Source organism: Euprymna scolopes, chromosome 1 (assembly GCF_053919585.1).
Source record: "Euprymna scolopes isolate OS-2025 chromosome 1, ASM5391958v1, whole genome shotgun sequence".
Taxonomy (NCBI): Eukaryota; Metazoa; Mollusca; class Cephalopoda; order Sepiida; family Sepiolidae; genus Euprymna; species Euprymna scolopes.
Genome location: NC_136482.1, coordinates 68,295,380 through 68,315,379, shown reverse-complemented (window position 1 = coordinate 68,315,379; position 20,000 = coordinate 68,295,380). Strand labels below are relative to the sequence as shown.

Sequence of the window (20,000 nt, the reverse complement as noted above, 5' to 3'; positions counted from 1 at the left end):
AGTACTCTAGGTACAGTTGAGATGTATTATAATATAATTTTACTCTTATTAAGTTTTATGTGGAATCGAAAAGTGCTCAATATCCTAGAGATAGAGAGAGATAGAGAGATAGAGAGAAAGAGAGAGTGAAAGAGAGAGAGAGAGAGTAGGAAAAGGAGACACAAAGTAGAAAAAGAAATAAAGAATAGAGAGGGAAAGACAGAATAGATTTAATTGTATATATTTTTTGGATTTACTTTTTAATGTTTTAAATCAGGTTGTAATCATTTGTTTTTATTGCATATAACTTTACTTTTTCACCCAAGTGAAACAGAAATTGAATTCGTTACATGCATCCAAAAGCATATACATTAAAAAATTAAATTGAAAGTAAAATATAATCTTAAAATGAGATAAGCATTTCTTGCAAGGCATGAAAATGATTAAACAATACGTTTTGCATAAACTTTATGCATTAAGGTAAATATTTAATTTAAAATTTACTAATTTCAAAAGCTCACTTTTATAAAATTTACAAAGGAATAACCATTCAATCTAAAAATTACCTTGAGTTTGTTTTATGCTATGTAAATTTTTGTTGTACGTGAAAAAGAAATTAGTCGAAAATTATATATCTATATCCTTAATAGTCTAATAATAGATGGATATAGTTTTATAAGCGCACCAAAATGTACATCAGAAAATTTAAATTAAATTTTTATACTGACTTTAAAAGTTTATAAAATTACGCATTGAAAATTGCTTAATTTCAAATTAAATCGTGTATCTTAATTTTTAAACTTTATAAAATTTTTTTTAGCCATTTGAATGCATTACAAGAAATGTTTTTCAAACTTATATAAGACAAAATAGTCCAAGTATACAGTTACGTTCATACAAATCAGTCTAGTTTAAGGGCGATAACAAAGAGGCCTCTACAGAGTTAAGGAAGAATAGAAATGAAGACAGTATAGGAGAGAGAAAGGAATGAGGGAGATAAACATAGCGAGCACAAGTAGGTGGAAAGTATTTTTTAAAATTATTATTATGAGCATGCGTGGACATTTAAAAAAATAGATAGAGAAGAGAGAAATTGAATATATATATATATATATATATATATATATATATATATATATATATATATATATATATATATATATATATATTGTGTACAGAAAGTTGTTAGTTAAGATAGATCAGTATATATATATATATATGATTAGTTTTTTTTTGGAAAAAGAATTCCAGCAGAGTGCTCAATTAAAACGAAAATCCAAAATGTAAGAGCGTATTTATATTTTGTGTACAGAAAGTTGTTAGTTGAGACAGATCATTGGTACCGTCGGTTTCAAGCCCGATAATTAGGCCCGTTTAAGGATACCTTAAACGGGCCTAATTATCGGGCTTGAAACCGACGGTACCAAATGATCTGTCTCAACTAACAACTTTCTGTACACAATATATATATATATATATATATATATATATATATATATATATATATATATATATATACTAGACTACCCGTGACCCGTTGGGTCAGTATGTTATATTAGCTATGGAATTAATGTATGAGCGTGACACTTGTGATGTAAAGAAAATAGTTTTTGTGACAAACAGAAACATTTCTATGAAAGTATATTAAAAATGAAAAAAGAATGATAAATACGAGATCTGCATAAATTAAAAAAAATCATATTTAAAAGTATTTTGAAACTGAACAACGCCGGGCGTCCAGCTAGTAATTTACATATGAAAAATTTAATTACTTGTGTTGTGCTGTGATTTTATATTAATATTGCAATACTGTATCAAGATAAATAGCGAATGCGAACATCGACGAAACATATTTTTTGTTATTTTTGACGGAAGTTTTACACTTTAATAATAATAGTAACATTGATATATATATATATATATATATATATATATATATATATATATATATATATATATTAGAATAAAAACCTATAACTAGTTAATCATTATTTTCTATAGAGAACGACTGTTTAACGAATGAAAACCTGTTTCGATTATCAAAGTCGTAAATTAAGTTCTCGCATGTGTGAATTCGCGGAAAGAATTTCTCTGTGATATGTTTTTACAACAATAGCAAATAAATAATACTCTCTGTCGACATCGAAAAGATGTTTTCTGATGATTGAAAGAAACTGCAAATTTAATGCAAATAACCGTCAATCGGCGTCGAAAAGCCACTGGGAGGGGAACCCGCACAAACGGGCGGCTTTGATTCACTCCACAACGAGAATTATTACCGCAAAGAAATGTCGGCAAACTTATTGGATTCTGCGATGCAATTAAATAAATGTAGTCATAAATTTCTCCCTCGAATCATACGCGTCATCGGCAAACGTTGTTGCCGTCAGTTTTATCAATATTAGCTCAAATACTGCACCACATCACCCGTAGTGCCCTTAAAATACAACTATGGAAACTTTAAATACCAATAAATAATGTTTAGCTTAGTGGTTAGATGACTGAACGAGATGTGTTCGCTATTTTATTTGTAACATATTAAAAAAAAAAAATACCCACAAAGGAACGGTGGCATTTATAAAGAAGTTGTATACAATATTTTAAAAAAAATAATATGTATATATAAATATATATATATATATATATATATATATATATATATATATATATATATATATATAGTAAGTTATAAAATATATAATGTATATGGCGATTAAGCTACACTAAATATTCCGCGTTTCATCCACTCTAGGATTCATTCAACAATAAAAAACACCGTATGAAAACATAATAAATACTGGGAATTCAAGGAAAGCGGACATTCGCCGGTAGTCGAATGGAAAATAATAAGACAAGTTACCACGTGTAGGGACCTAGAGGACCCATGTAGATTATGCCTTCATGAAAAATTTGCTATCCTGTACTTTAAAGAACCCAAACATATATTAAACTGTAGAAGAGAAATAGCAAACAACTGTGTTCACAAGATAAAATTTACTCTAGGATAGCGCCGCCCCCTTAAGTAAGACACTCTAACAAAACCCCTAATAGTAATGATTACTACAATACTATCTCATTGATTACTGTACACGCAATAACCCTTATCCCTGAGTGGCCTTCGGGCCTTGATAAGTGGTGACCCCAATGTAAAAAAAGATACAAAATAGTTTTAAAGCTAACGAAAACACTAGAAAATAAAAAAATGAATAAATTAAATAAACATGAATATACATCAACAATAACACATATATGTATGTATATATATATATATATATATATATATATATATATATATATACGTATATATATATGTGCATATATGTGTGTACACATGTATCTATTTATATATAAACTAGCATTAATAAAAAAAAACACTAACCTAGATTTAAAACAGATCAAGAAACTAAATATCCAGGCTTAATAGAGCACACACAAAGGAACAGATCAACCAGAGGTCAAATAGGCCTTTGTCCGATAAATGCATGCTCATTGGCTGATAGGAAGAGCGCGGTGGATACTAGAAAGCTGATTGGCTAACTAAAATCTTAATAGAAGATGCGCATATAAAAACGACAAAGAACCACAGAATTCGCGCATAAGCCTGAAGAATCCTAGAGTGGATGAAACGCGGAATATTCAGTGTAGCTTAATCGCCATTAATTTTATAATTTACTAACTGGCTCTACTTATGTATTGAGCACTTTTGAAGTAAATACTTAAAGTTTACGCATAAATCTATACTTCCGTATATTAATTTTATGTGAGTAAATTAAGTAGTTATATATATATATATATATATATATATATATATATATATATATATATGTATGTATATATATATTTCGGTATGTATGTTTGTTTGTAACGCTAAAACTTTTGAAAGACGGAACCAAACTTGACAAATGTGGTATCATATCGAAGCCCCATCACCCGGATGACAAATATCGAAATTTCACGTCAAACGGACCACTAGAAGTTGGTCAACTGATCAGTTATCTTCGAGGGGGGCCCCCCAAAAAACCTGTCATTATCTATATATATAAAAGACAAATGTTTGTTTGTAACGCTAAAACTTGAGATGAAAGATTCCTCTCCCCTAAGAATAAAACATATGTTCAATATCTGCTTTTGTTTTTTCATTGTTTATACGGTCCCGAGCAACGCCGGGTAGCCCTGTTTCGGTGCTTTATCCTACGGTGTTGTAGCATTCCACGCTCAGTGTAGAAGTAGTGTATGGGTAGTTACCAGGATATGCCTTTGGTAATGTTTTTGTTTAGACCTGGCCTTTACTTTTGCCTCTATTCCTTTGTGAAGGCCACTTTGCTAGCAATTTCGGTCTGCTGCTAGCTCTTCCCAATTTTTTTTTGTCATATTTATTACCTTTAGGTAGCGCTTTATCACATTCTTGTAGCGGAGTTTCTGCCCACCAATCTTTCTGTACCTATTTCCAATTATCCGTATAATAGGATTTTTGGATGCGATTTTTCCATTCTGGTCCAATTTTCAGTCCAAGCTCTTTATGTGGTCCCTGTACAGTGTGTAGGTTCCTGCTGAATATTCAGATAATACCACTGCTTTTTTAACTTTGCATATTGTTTCTAGATTAATGCCGCTCCTTGATAATAATTATTATGATAAATGTGACGAATATATATATATATATATATATATATATATATATATATATATATATATATATATATATATATATATATATATATATATATATATATATATAAAGACGGATGAGAGTCGGCTGAAGAGAGCCTGAGGCGGACATTAAGAGCAGTCCTCAACTACCGGGCTTGAAACCGTCGGTACCGACTACTGATATAAATGTAAATTCCTGTATATATTATACAAAAAAAAAAATATTGCTCTTATTTCGAGAAAGGTTTTTTCCCTAATAATACAGCACTGTATGGGATTTCTTTTTCTACAAAAAAGTACAAGTATATATATAGATATGTATGTATATATATATATATATATATATATATATATATATATATATATATATATATATATTCATTTCATTAATCATAGCACTAACCTTGAGTATGGCGAAATAGGACGCCGGAATTATGATTGTGATTATGAAGCCTAAATTCGATTTACTGCATAATTCCAAGCAACCAGTCTAAATCATAACCTCATGAACTAAATTCTGAAGCAACTATGGTACAAAGTTGTAAAATTTAATTAATAAATGATTACATGTGACCCGAAACTACAGTATAAAATGCTCATTCGGTGAACGGTTCAGTAAAAGAAAGTGTGGAGTTTGCGCTATTTATTATGAAAAAACAACAGCAAATAAACACGCAAAAAAGTGTCGATAACTACTCTTGCGATAACGGACATCAACGCTGCATCAACCGCCTTTATTGTGCATATTCGGGACAGCCAAGGCAAGACGTGTCATATTATACGGATTATCCGTTTTGTACGATTAATGATATGAAAGCATTTCTCGCAGAAAATCGAGTTATTTGAATCAATGATTTTACGAACAATTTACCATCTGGATTATGATTTTGCTGGATGACAGAAAATAAAGAGAAAGGGGTTTTCAGCGTGTGTTTAAGTTCCAGGTAAAATGTATCTACTTCCAGTTGGTAGAAATTGTTATCCTTGTCCTTTCAATATTCTAACGAAACTTTAAGAGTTTTTAGGGACTCTTTCTTTTTATGAGTTCTTCATTTAGTCTCGTTTAAGTCAGAGAGTAGGCAGTGCTTTCATCAATTTTCAATCTTCCAAACACTATCATAATCTAATAATATTAAACGAGCACTGACAACGCTTTATACGCATGTTTGATCATAACCTTTTATTTTTTTTCTTTTTGTACTATTTTTCTTTTTTGCTTTCTTCTTCTGTTTTTTTTTCTTTTACATGGAGGTCACCACTTATCAAGGCCCAGAAGCCACTCGGGGATAAGGGTTACTGTGCGCACAGTAATCAATGGGATAGTGTTGTAGTATTCGTTAGTATTGAGATTTGATAAAGTGTCATTACTTAAGTGGGCGGTTTATCAGGAATTTGTTTATGCTGGACTTGAAGATATCCAAGTGGAAGTCAGGTGGGAAACAGACAAGCGGTAGAGAGTTCCACAGGCGTGCAGTTCTGAGAAAGAAGCTTTGTTTATGGTATCTACGTTTTGATTTAGGCACAGATAAATAGTGGGGAAAATTATTAACAGTGGTTTCAACTAGACGGGTGTTTATCGTGAAAGATTGCGAGGGGGAACCAGAGATTGGAGTTCAGACGAGCACTTACCATAGAAATAACGATAAAACAAAGATAGGCTTGCAACGTCTCTTCTATGAGAGAGCGGTTGTAGGGAAGAGAAAAGGGCACCCCCACTAAGCCACGAAGTCTATTTTTACTCTGTCAAGGCAGGATAGGCTGTTTTTAGCAACTCCTGCCAGATGTGGCAGCAATATTCCACCCTTGGAGGTACTTGGCTTTTATATAGATGGAGAATTCCATCAGCAGTGAGATATCTTCTGGAGCGGTAGAAGGATCCCACCATTTTCCCAGCGACCTTGGCGGCACATTTGATGTAAGTGTTCCATTTCAGGTCAGACCCAGAAGTTTATCAAAACATGGGGCTTCCCCTACACGAGAGCCATCCATTTCAATTGATGCCAGATGGGGATCAGAGCGTTGATGATGTAAAGATAGAAGCTTGGTTTTAGATGCATTAAGGTAACAGCCACCTTCCCCCCCCACTGTACCACGCGCTCAAGATCAGAGGAGAGAAAATCAGAGAGAACTTTGTCATTTACGGCCTTTGATGTGTTGCCATAGATGGCCGTGTTATCAGCATAGCTGTCAACGAATGATTTAAGTATGTGGTTTGGGCGATCATTGATGTAGATCAGGAAGAGAGTTGGGCGCAGGATGGACCCCTGGGGGACTCCAGCATTAATACTGCGAACCTCTGATTTCATCCCATCAACTACTACTTTTATGAGCCTATCAGAGAGAAATGGTTTAATGATTGATAAAATATTTCCAGTTATACCGTAGCTAGAAATCTTGTGAAGTAGGCCTTTATGCCACACTTTATCGAAGGCCTTTGATATGTCAAGAGCAATTGCCCTAGAAAGGAAGCCTTTGTCGAGAGATTCGCTCATCCTATGAGATATAACCGTTAGCACATCTGCTGTAGATTTGGCAGAACGGAAACCATATTGCATGTCACTAAGAAGGATATTTCTGCTGATGTGGTTGACTACTTCCCTATTTAATATGGATTCCAGCAACTTACTCATGACACACAGGAGACTTATTGGTCTGTACTGAGAGGGGGATGACTTATCACCTGAATTCTTAAATACAGAGCATACTGATGAGGTTTTCCAGGGAGTTGGAAAGCACTTCTTAAACAGTTTTGTAAGTATGGGGGCAAGTTCTGCTTGAAGCTTTTTTTTACACTATAATTGGAATGCCGTTAAGGCCAGTTGTTTTACTGGAATCAAGGTTCTTGATTAGCTTGGTGACTTCATGCACGGATATTTGTATGTTACCTAGCGTGTTGTCTGTTATAGGAGGACATACGCACAGGGTAGAATTAGCTGTAAAGTTCTTGGCAAATACTCTGGCCTTGACTGATGCTGACGAGATGATCTCTGGTCGATGCATAATTGTTAGAATAGAACGCACGCCTCTGTTCAGGATCCTATTTCTTATTTGCCAGAACTGGTGGGAAACAAGCCGCTGCTCAGCTACTTTGGATTGACGCTGAGCATATAGCTCTCTTGCATTTTTTATCACTCTTTTACAGTGGTTGCTGGCGGTCCTGAAAGCAGCTTTAGTTTCAGTGCATCTATTACGTTGGTAACTATGGAAAAAGTGATTTCTGTGCGCGATGAGAGCAGCACATTCTTGAGAGAACCATAGCTGGCTGTTAGGTTTTTGTTGGAATTTTTTAGATGGTATGAATCGGTCTATGCCTACAATTAACCATTCGGTCAAGTCTGATACTATAGAGAACACATCCTTTTTAAACATGGAATGCAGAAGTAGATCAGATATGAATGTACGGAAGCTATCCCAGTCCGCCATAGAGTATCAGTATACAGTACGGTGGAGAGGTACGTATGAAGACTTATTACATTTCATTTTTATCTTAACTGACACAACGGAGTGGTCGTAGGATCCTAGAGAAGATAGAACGGGACATGAACATAGCTCAGGGGAAGTTGAGAGAAAAAGGTCTAGAAGGCTTGCATACTGACCGGTAGTATCGGGCACACGGGTGGGCTCGCGAACAATCTGATGTAATGAGTGAGCCATTCCACGTCATGGACATTGAAGTCACCACAAATGGGAATGTTAGCCGAAGGATGAGCAAACAGAATGTGGTCAATTTTCTCAGATATACTCTTAAAAATATTAACTCCGCTGTTTTGGGGGCGATAGAGGGCAAATATAAATGCGGTGGTGTAAGCAAGTGCAACCCGGAAGCACATATTAGGTAAATTAGTGTCTTCTCTGGAGATATCCCTGCCACACGGGAATCCATCTTTAATGTGGGCACATATTTCATACCATGGCGATCTTGGGGTCAGATTTAGATGTTAAGTTAGAGTATCCTTTAATTATGAACTCATCTAGGGAAGTGGTACACCCTATTCCAGTTTCGCTTAGAAAGAATATGTCCGGTTTCGTCTCCTGTAATTGGGGTTCAACCTCCGGAAGGTTGGAACGTAGACCCCTGATGTTGGAGAAGGAGACATGGTAGTAGGGGTCTACTTTGGAGGATGGGGTTCTAGGTTTATTCGTGTTTTTTTTTCTGAAGATATTTCATGTTGAGGTTTTAGGATTTGTGGAACATGTCAGCATACTTGGTTAGAGCAGGACAGAGAGGGAAAGTAAGAGAGAAAAGACTGGAAATTTTTTTCTTTTTTTCTGGTTGTTTCTCGAAAGTCGTTTTTGTTGTTTTACTATCTAACGCTTCTACAGACGTATATATTAGCGTCACATAATGAAATATATATATTTCCTATACCATTTTCATAACCACATTTTCACTGCTCGTTTGCTATTATTAGTATGGGCTAGTAATCGGTAAAGAGAAAGAAAAATATTAAGTTATTTAGCTAAAGAAATATAATTTTCATAAATAAATAGTAGTCTTCGCCTTCTTATTTCTTCTTCTCCTCTTACTACTACTACTACTACTACTACTACTACTACTACTACTAAACCAGTAGTTATCACATCTAGTCGAAGTTATTAATATATCTTGCTGTTGACAAAACTCTGTCAATGACATTTATATAAACCTCAAGTGACATATCTTAATCTTTTCCACTCGTGAACATCAGGACTGCTTTACTCTTCTGACCTTTTACTGTCACTGTATTATCCTCAACCTTCACTTATTTATCTGTCCACTTTTCAATCGAACGCCTATATGTTATGACGTTACTATAAAGTCTCATGTGTATACGTAATTGCCCGTAGTCAAACTTCTTTTAACCATTTTGCTATGAACGCGTAGGAACGTATAGGTTGATTTTTATAATATATAACAAATACAAGGGATAACGTCTTTTGTGCGTGTTGACGCATGCATAGAAGCTATCTTGTCATGAAGGAACGTTTTTTTTCCACCCCTCCCTGTAAAAAAGCGAGCCGTTGAGGATGAAGCAATGAAAGTTGTTCGCCAATTTTTCGATATTTGTCGTCGGAAGGTTCGAGCTTCAAAATGATACCGATCTGGCGACAATCTGTTGCTTCTGTCGAACGGTTTTAGGGGACATACAAACACAGAAGCACACAGAAACACACATTTTCGCTTTTATATATTAGACTAGCGGTGGTGCCCGGCGTTTTCTGAGTGTTTTGGAGGTGTAAAAGAAAAAAGTTTTGATGGCAAGGTAGGCTTGAACCCGAAGCCTTGCCGCGAAGGTGGAAAAGAGAGGAAAAAAACACCCCTGACATATTACCCGCTCGGCCACGACGAGAGAGGAAGTGATGTTTGAAAGTGTGTGTTGAGAAAAAAATGGTAGTTGGCAGGTAGGTTCGAACCCATTGAGAAGGAGGAAAACGTGAAAAAATGTGATGTTATTGCTGTTACGCCCATCGCCAAACCGGAAGTGACGAATTTTAAAATTAAGGCTAGTCAACCGAAAAGAGGGGATTACTTCCGAAAATATCGGCGAAAAAACGATCCCTCTCTGTAGAAAACTGTCGAGTTGAGAGTGAAGGAATTAATGTTTTTAGCCAATCTTTCGATATTTGTCATCCAAAGGGTCGAGTTTAAAAACGAAACCGATCTTGTGAAAATCCGTCGCCTCTGTCGAAAGTTTTAGACAAACATACACACATATATGCATATATACATACATTTAGACAGAGAGGTGAGACTTATATTATAGATGGATCTCCATATACCAGTCTATTTGATAGCGATGTTTTTTTTTTTTTTTTTTATTACATTTTCACCCCAAACAAGGCACATTGCCACTTTAATGTAGGGGGCTACTATCAGGGGAAACATCTACTGGGGTACTATGTAGGGATTAGGGCAGCGAGATGTTGGTTCACATTGCACTTGAACTTATGCATGTCAGTACAGTTGGGGAAGCAGTGACCTGGAATGGAATTCCAAAGTCTAGCAGTTCTGGGGAAGAAACTACTGGAGTAGAAAGATCTTTTACATCTAGGGATCTCTACAGTGTGGGGGTGGGATTTTGTAGCTTGTCGGGTCTGTCGAGGGTGTTCACGTCGTGGGGGCACAAGTGCTTGCAGTTCTTCAGAGCATTCACCATTATAATACTTGTAGAACAGGCAGAGGGATGCAACGTTTCGACGATGGGACAGAGGCTGAAGTTTTGATGCCAGTTTAGGGCCTATCAGATTTGCGACTCTCTTTTGAACCCTGTCAAGGAGCGAGAGACTAGTAGCCGATGCACCGGCCCAAATATGACAGCAATACTCCATACATGGGCGAATAGTGGCCTTATAGAGGTACAGGATACTTTCGGGTGTTAGAAGTTTTCTAGCACGGTAGAGAGAGCCCACCTTCCTCGCAGCGGCCCTGGCAATGCCCTCGATGTAATTGTTCCAGCTCATGTTTCCTGTGAACGTTAGGCCAAGGAGCTTGAAAGACGTACTCTCAGCTAAAGAGTTGTTGGCCATTGCTATAGGTGGTAGAGAAGGTTTCTAGTAATTATTGAATGAAACCAGTTTTGTCTTGGTGGCATTGAACGTTACCATCCATTTTTGTCCCCATTCCACTACTGATTTGAGGTCATCCTCTAGTGTTTCTGCCATTACTTTAGATATATGTTCATTTGTTTTCCTGTCGTGCCTGCTATAGAGTGTGGTGTCATCAGCATATATACCCATCTCAGAGGCAATTTTGTCGGGGAGGTCATTTATGAATATCAGGAACAGCAGAGGACCAAGGATAGATCCCTGGGGCACTCCCGCATTTATATTATATTGTTTAGACGTACGACCGTCGAGGACAACCTGGATTTTTCTCTTATCTAAGAAGGATTTAATTATGTTAAGTATTCTACCAGTGATACCGTAAGATCTAATCTTCCTGAGGAGACCCTCATGCCATACCCTGTCAAAAGCCTTAGATATATCTAGAGCTACCGCTCTGCCCTCTCCCGCTTTGTCCAGTGAATGGTATATGCGTTCAGAGATTACAGTGAGGATGTCTGCCGTGGAACGGGCTTGTCTAAATCCATATTGATGGTCGGTCAGAAGTTTAGCATCTGTAAGGTGCTGGACTAGAGCATGGTTAATTAAGGTCTCAAATATTTGTCAGATTAGTTACTGATAAACCGATCATGGAGTAGGCAGAACCAAACAGGCAAGGAAGCAGACCAGATTAAACTAATATTCAAGGTATTGTTAGAAAGTAATTGATCCAATTTTAGTCATTTTCATTTACACTTTGTGGTTTATTCTCAGTTGATTACTATTTTTTTTTTACTTCTTTGGAATATAATCGATTAACGGATCAATTTTCAGATTATAAAAAAACAACAACTTTTAATGTTTTCATGGAAATCCGTTTGTAACGATAATTTAACCTAAATTGCTTCCTATTTAACCATTTAAACTTCATAATTCATGATTAAAAAATAGTTCATAGACATCTTAATATTAAACATGGCATTTATTTTACAAAGTTAATAATAAAAGTTGATGAGAGCGTAAAAGTCGACCTCGTAAATGTTATACAAAGATTCGATTATCTTCGTAGACTGTGTTCAAATGGCTTTATCAAAAATAGATTAAAAGTGAATCTCTATAGAAAAATTGAAAAGGTTGCAGATAGTTGCATATCTGTATTAATATGAAAACCATTAAGATAAATATTATAACTAATAAACTACACATCTAAAAGTTAAGAGTTAAATACTATTCTTAAAATGCTTAAACAATAGCAGTTGTAGCTTTTTATTTCTATGTATATTTTACATCCTGTTTTTCTTGAGTAATTTTCCCGTGTTTTTTTTTTCATTTTTAATGTTAGTGTGTCATTATGCAAGGTATGCTCGCTAATTTTACGTATTTTATCAAGTAATTGAATAAAGAGATCGATAACTTTAATGTATCACATTTATCTCCGATCTAAAATTCGTTTTAAAGAAGAAAATTCAATATTTTTTATCAATTAAAAAAATTAAATTTCATCTTTGTATTTACACATGCTACTCCGTATGTAAAAAATAAAACAGATTCATTTATGTACACGAAATGTCAAACGATATTTGATGAATTAAGAAGGTACTCAGTCTATTACGTCTTTTATTTTTATTATTTAATTTCTTTGATTTACTTTGATTAACGCTTCCAGATACATTTGAAAATTTACATATTTTAAGTAAAAAACATTACAAAAACATTATCCATCCCGTACAATTTATTTATTTTTTTAATGAAAATTTATATTTATTTTTTGTTTGCATGTTTTTATTCATGAGCTTCTTCAATTAAAATATTTGATGTAAAGGGAAACATACATTAAAGATTACTATTTATTTGTTCATAAAACTAAAATTAATAAAGACAAACATCTAGGATTCACTCTTTTCCTCTAAATCTGTTATTACATAGAATACTATAAGCTAAGTGTCATATTTTCCAACAGCAAACAAAAATACAATGTGGATAATATAGAAACTTTTACATACTCTGACGTGAATTCAATAATTGATGTTAATATTTCATTAACTATGATTGCCAAATAAAAATGCGAACATGGATTTTCAGTTTGTCTGTATTAGTCATTCATTCATCTATATTTTCATTTCATTATTAATCTTTGTAATTCAGTATCTGGCAGCAACACAGATACATCCAACTCCTAATACTCCAAAGCGGAGATGAATACATATATCCGCAGGTCATAATCCTACATCAATGAATCATGAATATAGCATGACTCACCCGACGGCCGTTCAAGGTCATTTTTAATTCATAGCATTATTATACTTTGTTCTCTCTATGCAAGATCCCACCCACTTTAAAAAGCCATTTAATATTTATCAATTTCATTAGCGTAAGATGACAAAAGTAAAAATAAACATTACATATAACATAGCAATATCTATGCTTTGTCGATCTGAATACTTGGCTTATCTTTAAGAAAGTACAATTATAAAACAAATCATTTTTATTCCTATAATAGCTATTCACACCTGGACGGTCTATATTCAATTAATCGTTAACTTTAAATTTTCCTATATTTTGTGTTCATGTTAACATCGACACAGCTTTACATTTTAACTTGTCTCCGTTACAGTCCAGTAATTATTACGCCAAAATACTCCACCCATAAAAAATGGCAAGATGTTTTTTGCGCTTTTATGTCAGGTTGGGTCTACTATAACTTATCCTAAAGTTAGCCAAGATTCGAGCATGGGAAAGTCTCGAATTTCGAAGTTGAACATTCTCGACTTACGCGTTATTTTCTATGACGTCTTAAATCTTTAACTTAGTTAGTTTTCATGATATACAAATAAATCTAGCATTTTTTATCCATGCTTTCAGAGTCACTCTTTTACATGAAATGGTTTTCAGTGATGTTGAATGCCCCTTATTCCATATCTATGGTTCCCCCTTCCTCTTCCTCCAGCCACTACTACAGAGTGGGCCAAAAAGTGCAATAATTTCAGTATGGATCCCAGGTTATATCATGTGATTTTGCTATTAAAACCTACCCCCGTCGCGGAAATAAGATAATGTTCTGTTTTTTCCCCACCCTGTATTGTTGAACACAACTCAACTCACATACAGACACATACTGATACACTGATTACATATATTTTCAGAGTAAAATATGAATTCAGCCAAGGGAGAAATCTGTCTTTTATGTGATTTTAACGGTGAACAAATCGTGATGATTCTTGAAAAATGGAGCCAAAAACATTAACTGTGCAAGTATCGAAAGAGGTGTGAAAGTCCAGATTGAAGCAGGAACTTGTGTTCACAAAACGTGTCGGGTAAACTACATCAACAAAAAGGACATTTCTATTGCAATGGTGATTCTGCTCGACCAGTGAAAAGGAGCGCCCGTCTTCTCTGTGACCATATGACACTAGAACACACTACTTATTCTGTTACTAAGAAAAAAAAAACTCAAAACGAAAAATGGATGAAAAGATTATCCATGTGAAGACTGATGCATTTGTTCAAAATATATCTGCAAAACCAGAAGGGATTAGTGGGTCACTGCTGTTCAAAGCCGGATCGAATATTTTGGTGGTGATCTTCATGTAGCAGACTCTGTTTACCATAAATCATGTAGCGTCAACTTCTGCGATGTAGTGATGAAATGGCACCATCTGAATAAGGATGGAAAGTAGAACGAACAAAATTCCCGCTCCAGATGAACTGATTCAGATGATTTATTGCAACGGTTTGAAAGGATGCATTATCCAAGGTTTATCTACAGAAAGCATGAACAAGAATGTACCAATGCATGTGAACATTGCCAAGATGGCAGCTGTGACAATGTGAAAAGCATTCCTGTCATAGATGGTGAGGATGAGGAGGAAGAAATTTGAACAACTTTGAAGAAACATTATGACATGTGAATCGAGAACAGAGGTAGGGGTAAGCATATATATACATTAGTGGAAACCATTTCATGTGAACGATTGACCCTGACAACATGGATAAAATGCAAGATTTATTGGTTTATCATGAAAACGGAGTTAGAAATTTAAAACATAATGGAAAATGACTCGTAAGTCGAAAATGTTCAAATTCGAAATTTGAAACTTTCCTGTACTTGAATCTTGTCCAACTTTAGTACGATGTATAATAGACCTAGTCTGCCATAGAACCACATACAAAACAAAACAAAACAAAACAAAACAAAAAATAAAAAACAAAATTTTGCATTTTTTTTTATATCAGTTCATATTATGACGGGACTATTACTTTTCACCCCTTTATCGGTTGTCATTTCTCTCCAAACGAATCTTAAGAAAAAAATCCATCCATCATTGATATCTACAGAAGCATATAATCGAAGCGATAGATATTCGAGACAATAGCTATGAGAGAGGGATAATTTTTCACGTTAATTGAATATAAATAGGAGACTGGTGACCATTTTTATTTACTTTGCTTGCCTTATAAATGAAGAAAGGGCAATTTTTTTCAAATAAATTCGAAAACAATAAAATGATCCTCGTGATTTTACTACTTTATAAATTTTAATAATAAAAGCACATATCTATACACTTGAATGAAAAATTGAGAAAACTCCTACATAAATGGGTATGTCAGCTAGTTTAATACATGTTTTGGTTTTGTTAAATTTCCTTTCCATTTTGGTTTTAGTCCATCCGAATCCCTTGGGTAACCTAGATGAGAGGACGAACGGGGCGTGGTCGAGGTCGTCGTCAGCTGCCCTGTCACTGTTTCAAGGGAGTCTATCAAATATTTACAACAAAACATCAAATCCTGGCGGTTTTGTCGTGTAGTGACATCGATGTTGAAGGCTGATCTCCATGGAACATTCCGCTTTATAAAAATGATGATCTTTACAATCACCCCGCTATCAAAAAACCCTTTTTTTCACTATCATGATCACTATTTATCTAGACTAAGAGCTACTCGAAAAAAAAAAATGGTTAATAAGACGGGAATGATTTCAAGCCGAAAGATAAGGAAAATTATAGGAGTACTAACATTCCTGGATGGTATGGAATGCGTTTAATTACTTATTGTGCCGTCTTTGACGAGAATTCGTTCATATCGGATTTGAAGACTACCAAGTTGTCATTTTCAGGAGAACAGTGCGTTAGTAATATGTTTCATAGACGAGAAAACCTTTTAAAGAAGTACTGTAATGGAAATTCCGCTTCATACTAGATAAAAGAAATACCTTTTCATTATAGTCGGAAGACGAGTTTTTGTGGATGTTTTACGATAAAGAATCGAAGACGGGGGTTCAACTGAGCACTTTCCATAAGATGACGATAGAGTACAGAAAACTAGTAACGTTTCTTCTGTGAGAAAGGGTTTGTAGGAAAGAGAAAAGATGCACTCTCCACTAGATTTTTGTCAATTCCGGAAAACATGCTCGCCAAATATTTCAGCAATTCTTATGATTTTAACAGTTGACCAATTTCTACAACGAGCAAACTAATAGGCATTAATTCTTAGAATCCAATTCCAAAGAAACAAGTAATTGTTTTTTTTTTCAATTTAAAATTTGAAACTTAACTTAACGATAGTATTACGTATGTCAGCCATAATTTGATGTTTCTGTATTAGACAACAGCATTAAAAACACGTATTTAAACTCCAGCTATCCTAACTATTTCGTAAATATTTTGGTTTGTGGTGTCTATTAGTTATACATGGTAATTTGAAAATAACTTTCTATTATAAAGTGCATGCGATTTATTACTTATCTTATCCCGTCTTATGAGAAAAAGATACGATAAAAAAGTGTATAACATTGAGTTTTACTTAGAATTCAATATGGGTGCCAGCATTCGCCACCAGCATTTTAAGTCGTTTGGGAACAACATCAACTGATTTTATAAGGAATCAGTCGATGATAATGGTTTCTAAGGTGAATAGTTTGACAAGTAAATGATAATGAATACTAGCAGAGGATTAGAAATATTCGTATACCATCCACTCAAAACTCAGAAAACATCAATTTTTCTCTCTTTTTCAAAAATATTGCTTATTGAGTGTAAGATCTAAACGAAAAATAAGGACCGGAATGAGTGTTAAAAAGATTTTACCATTATTTTGTTATTTTTCATTTATGGCCGCTTAATAATGGAAATTTACTTTTTTAATTACACTGTCTTGGAGAAGCACCATGTCTCGACAAGGTTTTGGGACTGGTCTTCACCCCAACCGTATACAACCAGTATACATGCCAAGTGTTGCATAGCTGGGTGTTTCATATTAAAAGTGAGACGGGATGGGGACATTCATATTGATGAAGGAGGATACATTTATACAGTTCTGTGGTTTCTTCTTAACACATATAGTAGGAAAGAGATGGGGGTGATCAGTTCTTATAACACAGGAGGGGAGGATAATCATTACTCATGATGGCGGGACACATTATTTAAGATGGGTTATACAAAGTTCATTAATAACGATAAGGGACAAAGTTCATATAAAGGATTTCACACATTACCTTTAATTGTTGAATGACGACACGAAGACGACAGTTACAAAAACATGACGATAACTTCATTATCACATCGACCAGTCGAAGGATGATGACGTCAAGGAATTCAAAGTCGTTTTTACATGTTTAATGTTCTACCTCTTCGCCTCTAAGGAGTACACTCCTCATGTCAGCTGACTGTGCTGACTTCGATCCGAACTCGACTGCCTCCGATCTTCGACTGACTAGCTCCTATATTGAGAAATTCCCTATCTGCTATGACGTCATGTATGGCTTCAAAACGTGATCGACTCACCTGGCCTAAACATACGTGGTTCGCACATGTTCCCAAACCATTTCTGCAGACAAATAATTCTCAGTAACCTATTTTTCAACCTAACCTATTTTCAATATATTTCTAAATTGCATTGTTCATTATTTTGTAGCTGACCCTATTTTAATTCAGTTTTCATAAAAAGAATTGAACAATTAAATTATTTTTACAAACAAACATATCTAAACTATTTTATATGAAATTTAACAATGCGATATCCTAACATTCCATTTTCCAAATCAATTTCTGAACCTTGCTTACAAAGTTCGAATCTCGGTCAATCCTTATCTCATTTTCCACTTATCTAATGTTCTTCTTACTTACAAGAAAAGGGGACGCGTTTTCTTATAAAACGAGTCTAACAGTCATATTTTAAAATCTAACATTTATTGGCAACATGGATTATAATAATCCAGTTATTCCATATAATTTATTATAATAAACACACAAGATATATTGCCAAGTCTGCATGCATAGAATATTATTGTTACATCTGCGTTGGAGCAGCAACCACTAGTCTCTTCCTCTTCGACAAGGTACAAAAAAGAGTTTCTAACCTAATAGATCTTGCACTGTTTACCAAGTTCCAGCCCCTAATAAAGAGCCGTAATTTTTTGCATCCCTGCGCTTCTTCACAAATTTATTCTGACAAAGTTATTGCACTTGCACCTCGCAACCCAAATAAACCCGACCAACGGCAAATTTCTACTCCTTAGAGATCCCGAAATACAGAAAAATTTTCTACTCTACTAGCTTCTTTCTTCAGACCGTTTGTCTTGGAATTTTCTCCCTGCTCTTTGTTTTCTCGACTATACCAATAAACAAAAAGTTAAATATAATGTGAACAAAAACTTGCTGACAAATTTCTTACTTAGGATTACTTTATAAATCTGGCTGTTAATTAACGTCGACCCTCACCTCTCAGCGGCAATGTGCGTCATTTGGAATGAATGAAGTAAAAAAATAATAATATACTTCCCTAATATTATTAATAGTAACGTTTTGTTCGAATAATAAAGAGAACATTGTTATTTTTGGTAAAAAAAAAAAACTCATGGTATTACAGCGTGTATTCTCTGATGTAATTTGTCATCATTTGAAGTTGAAAGGACAAGTAAAATAAGATAAAAAAAAACAATATAAAAGTGAAATAAAATAAAATAGAAAACTGGTTACCTGGAGGGTCGTTCTCAACATGACTGTCATCGAACGAGAAACATCCAAGATTGATGCTTTGCTGTAAATACTTAATAGCGTCCCTAGATCGAAGTACATCGTCTGAAGCGGTAGCAGTGGGGGTCAACGATACATGATCCTCCCTCGTATCTACATTAACCGCGAGCTTTGAGGAGTCTAAAAAAGACAGAAAATCATATATTTAAAGTAGCTCAAATGCCCTTCTATGTCGGGATTCTTAAATTTCTTTCCTCATACATTAAGTTTAAAATGCAGTTTTACTTAAAATATTAAGTATCTATCAGTGTACTAAAGCGCAGTTAATCAACGCTTATTTCCCTAAAACATTTTACTCTATATTTTAATCACACAAAATATATGTTAAAATATTTCTTGGTTTTGGGATTGAGATATGTTTGAAAAAATTAAATAATTTTTTTCTTATTATCCGTGATTTGTAATCTACTAACCAGGGTTTAAGTTTCAATTTATTACTCTCACCCTCTGTCTATATACGGCATAATCACGTTGACACACCGGTTCCCGTCAGATCACCAAGTTAAGCAACGTTGAGCCTGGTCATTGCTAAAATGGGTGACCAATTTGGCAATTCCAGGTGCTGTATGTAGGAGGACGTCGACATGTCCCTGCAAAAGTTGCAAAAACCTAACGTCGTCATCTCCTCTAACGGGCATATACATGCGACTGGGGACTGCTTGTGAATTTCACACTCCCATGAAACTTCCTCTTCAGAGGAAACCAGTTAAACCCGAATAGGATTGGTGCTGACTGCACATACACTCTCTCTCTATGCAGTTTGTCTCATCCTTTTTCATATAGTATCCGTTCCGCTTGTCTCTCTGTGTCTCGATCGCC

The 20,000-nt window shown here is 34.8% G+C and overlaps 1 protein-coding gene across 7 annotated transcripts in view; it reads right to left on the bottom strand.

The window, feature by feature from the left end:
- Positions 1-20,000, bottom strand: part of LOC145301615 (lipoxygenase homology domain-containing protein 1-like) — a 272,867-nt gene that overhangs the window by 142,861 nt on the left and 110,006 nt on the right. For all 7 annotated transcript variants that reach the window (XM_080144629.1, XM_080144618.1, XM_080144637.1 and 4 more), the window contains exon 3: positions 19,125-19,301. In XM_080144629.1, the coding sequence (XP_080000755.1) occupies positions 19,125-19,301 (177 nt within the window). The remainder of the gene's footprint in view (positions 1-19,124; positions 19,302-20,000) is intronic.